The 4077-nt window shown below is 51.3% G+C and overlaps 1 protein-coding gene across 1 annotated transcript in view; it reads left to right on the top strand.

Annotated features, from left to right (window-relative positions):
- Ppil1 (peptidylprolyl isomerase like 1) overlaps positions 1-4077 on the top strand; it is a 15692-nt gene that overhangs the window by 1212 nt on the left and 10403 nt on the right. Inside the window, exon 2 of the mRNA XM_021221446.2 lies at positions 1314-1468. Coding sequence (XP_021077105.1) covers positions 1314-1468 — 155 coding nt within the window. The remainder of the gene's footprint in view (positions 1-1313; positions 1469-4077) is intronic.

Raw genomic sequence — 4077 nt, 5'->3', positions numbered from 1 at the left:
GCTGGCCTCAAACTCAAAAATCCACCTGCCTCTGCCTCCCGAGTGCTGGGATTAAAGGTGTGCACCACCACGCCTGGCTCTGATTCTCATACTGATGGAAGGGAACCCTGCTTGTAGCCTGGTCAGCCATGTCTGCTGACTTGAGCCTCATTTCATTGCCCTTGGCTCCCAAGTGTAGACATTAGGAAGGCAAGCACCACTGCTCCTGCTCCCAGCTCTACAGAGTGCTCACATTGCTGGACCTCCTGAACCTGGGCCATACAGATTCACCCCAGAGCTCAGTGAGTGATGTCCAGCAGGAGCCCCCTGCCTTGTCTTATCCTTAAAGGAACTAGGAGAAGAGAGTGAAAGCACTCGTATGGGTGTGTGTGGACATTTGAGGTAAACAGCCTGAGTATCTGCTTTATACATTCTCTTTAGATTGGATTTTTTTTTTTTTTTTAGATTGGATTTTAAAAAAGATATATTTATTTATTTTATGTATATGAGTACACTATAGCTATCTTCAGACACACCAGAAGAGGGCATCAGATCCCATTTCAGATGGTTGTGAGCCACCATGTGGTTGCTGGGAATTAAACTCAGGCCCTCTGGGAGAGCATCTCTCCACTGAGCCATCTCTCCAGCCCTAGATTTGATTTTTAATTATGTGTGTGGGTGTGTGCACATGAGTTCAGAGGCCAGAGATGTTAGAAACCCTGGAGATGGGGGTACAGGTGGCTGTGAGCCCCCTGGTGGAGTGCTGGGATCTGAAGTGTGGTCCTCAAAGAGCAGTACATGCTTTTAGCAGCTGAGTTGTCTCCACCCGTTTGACCCACTCTTTAACACATGAGCTGCTTTATTTATTTTTCTATTCAAGTTTGGTTTAATATGCGATATGTTTTCATGATCAAAAATAAGCTAGAAAATATTTATTGAACATCCTGACTCTTACTTGGTTATTTTCTGCCCCGCCTAGCCCCAGACTGATGCAAATGTATATAAACTACTCATACTTTAACGTCTTTTTATTACATCTACAGATGTCATGTGAGGACTTTTCCCTTGTTCAGGGTTAGTTTCAGAGCATCCGCAAACACTTTTAGAATGTTGGCTTGTTTATGGTTGTTTTGCTTTAGAACATTGTATGCCAGAAGCTGTCCTGCCTGTCCCACTCGGGTGATTGACTGTGACTTTGTTGCTTCCTGGGTTGTTCCCTTCTGGTATGAACTCTGGACAGTTAGCTGCTGTCTCATGCGTCAAATGGCAGGAGTCTTGGGAGCCGCCGCCTGCTCTGATTTTGCTGTTTGGCCTATGCTCTGTCCCCACCGTAGCATGGGAGTCATTGTCCTGGAGCTGTACTGGAAGCATGCACCCAAGACCTGCAAGAACTTTGCGGAGCTGGCTCGGCGGGGCTACTACAACGGCACCAAGTTCCACAGGATCATCAAAGACTTCATGATCCAGGGTGGCGACCCAACGGGCACAGGTAAGCTTAAGCCACCATTGTGTAGTAACTGGGTGGTAAGGCAGCCACAGCTTGCGTTTCTGTTCGCTGGACCTGGCTTGTTTTCGTTTGGAGATGGGGTCTCATAGCCCAGGCTAGCCCCCTACTCTCTGAGAAGGATCTAATCCTGTGATCTGAATTCAAGCCCTTAACTCTTCAGTGCTGGGGTTTCTGTCTGCTGCCATGCACAGTCTTTGTCGTGTGGGGGATTGAACCTAGGGCTTAAAGTATACTGGGCAAGCACTCAACTGATTGATTCAGTAGTGCCCACTCCCCACCTCCAGCACAGGACTGCATCAGTAGCTCCATGCACCACCAGGGTATCAGTGTAGCCCAGGTTGTCCTTGAACTCCTGATCTTTCTACCTCCACCTCACACGTGCTGGGCTGCAGGCACACGGCTGGCTCTGGTCTCTGATTCTGCTGACAGCGTCTGTCCTCCTCATAGCTACCATGTGTATAACTCACTGGGAAATAATCTTTGCCCCTGAGCAGACTGGAGTGAGATGAAGTGGTGTGGATCTGGTTCAGTCAGGAGTGAAAAACAGGCAGTCCCAGGTCTTGGAGGATAGAACTGTGTTCCTTTATTCCAACTCATTCATTTGACAGATGTCTGAGGCAGGTGGAGCTCTGTGAGTTCACGGCCAGCCTGGTCTACAGAGTGAGTTCCAGGACAGCTAGAACTACACAGAGAGACCCTGTCTCAAAAACAGTACAAAACCAGACAGATGTGAGCCTGCTTTGTGTCCATGACTCTAAGCTCTAGGAATATTGCTGTGGGCAAATGAGCAGAGACACGCCCACTCTCAGACTAGGGGGGAATGGGGGGATCCACACACCTGCTCTCAGACTAGGAGGGGAGAATGGGGGGATCCACACACTCACTCTCAGACTAGGGGGGAATGGAGGGGGGATCCACACACCTACTCTCAGACTAGGGGGGAATGGGGGATCCACACACCTGCTCTCAGACTAGGGGGGAATGGAGGGGGGATCCACACACCCACTCTCAGACTAGGGGGGAATGGAGGGGGGATCCACACACCCACTCTCAGACTGGGGGGGAAGGGGGGATCCACATGTCCACTTTCAGACTGGGGGGGGGGAATGGGAGGAATCCACACACCTACTCTTAGACTAGAGGGGAATGGGGGGATCCACACACCCGCTCTCAGACTAGGGAGGAATGGGGGGGATCCAGTTTTAGTAGAAAGCCAGAAAAGGTCTCCATGGGGTTCTGTTAGGATGGAAATGTGACTACAGAGAGCTGGGGCCTTGACCTTGGGGGCGGAGCCCATAGAGGGCCTTAAGGGAGGGAGGAAGGATAGATAGATAGATAGATAGATAGATAGATAGATAGACAGACAGACAGACAGACAGACAGACAGACAGACAGACAGACAGACAGACTGTGTACTGTGTGTCCCGAGTATGACCACTGCTGTGTTGTGAGTAGAGCGGCAGGATCTGGTCTGTGCCTTCCGGAGTCACTCAGGCTGCTGCTCGGAGTAGATGGAGGAGAAAGAAACAGATCAGGCCCAGATCAGGGCGAGGCCGTTCCCATGCAGGCTACATGGACACGGCAGAGTAGGCTGCTGATGGAAAGATCAGGAGAAATCCCCTGCTCCTATGGGCGTACGTACACATGCGCGCCCCAGGTCCTGTTGGTGTGGTGCTGGGAGCCGGGACCTTGTGCATGCGAGCACTCTACCATCCACGCTGCGGCCACGCTGCGGCCTCAGCCCAGCGAGTTACTTGTGTTGAATTTGCTGACAGACTACAGATGGTGGGAGAGAGGATGGGCACGGGTGTCTCTGAGGCCTCTGCATGGTGGTGAAAGAGAAAGGCTGAGCGGGGAGCCTTGTAAAGGGTTGGAATCCAGAATAGTCCTTAAGGATATCGTGGAGTCAAAGGCAGATCTGGCAGGGTGAGGCACAATCCAGGAGGACACCAGGTGTCAACCTCTGACCTCCATGTGCGTGCACTACACACTTGCATGCCTACACAGCCCCACCTTGCCCTGCCCCCCAACTAAGTACCTGTAACTCCCAGTGTTCATGTTGGGTCGGAGGACGTTTCTGGTAAGAGTTGGTTCTCAGCTTCTCAGTTGGGCACTTTTACCTATTCCAGCCTAGCTGGGCCGGAAGCATCTATCAGATTCTTCTTGCCGTGGGAATGTGGGCATTACAGATGGGCGCCACTTCAGCCCATCCGTTGTTTTGCATGGCGAGCCATTTCCCAGCCGAGCCATCTCCCTGGCCAGGGTCCCATCTCAGACTTTTTATTGCAAGGACTGAAGGTGTCATAATTTTGGGTTTGTTCCTGTTTCAGACTTTCTGCCTCTGCTCTATAGGGCCACGAGTAGTAGAGTAATATACTGGGCCACGTTCATCCCCTCAGACCTTTTTTAGAAAATTCTGGTCATTGAGCAGTTTCAGGGAATCCGAGGCCAGGTGTGCTCCCCTTGGTGCAGTGAGTCAGCCTGTGGGAGCACTTCCCGGTCATACTTACTGCCCTCCTTCCAGGAAGCGCTGTGTTGTGCCTTGCTCTTCCGAGTCTGTTGTGAGATGGCTTTTTCCTCTACCCCCCCCC

The sequence above is a fragment of the Mus pahari genome, chromosome 21 (assembly GCF_900095145.1).
Source record: "Mus pahari chromosome 21, PAHARI_EIJ_v1.1, whole genome shotgun sequence".
NCBI lineage: Eukaryota > Metazoa > Chordata > Mammalia > Rodentia > Muridae > Mus > Mus pahari.
The sequence above is the reverse complement of the archived record's forward strand: the minus strand, read 5'-3'. Positions and strand labels throughout refer to the sequence as shown.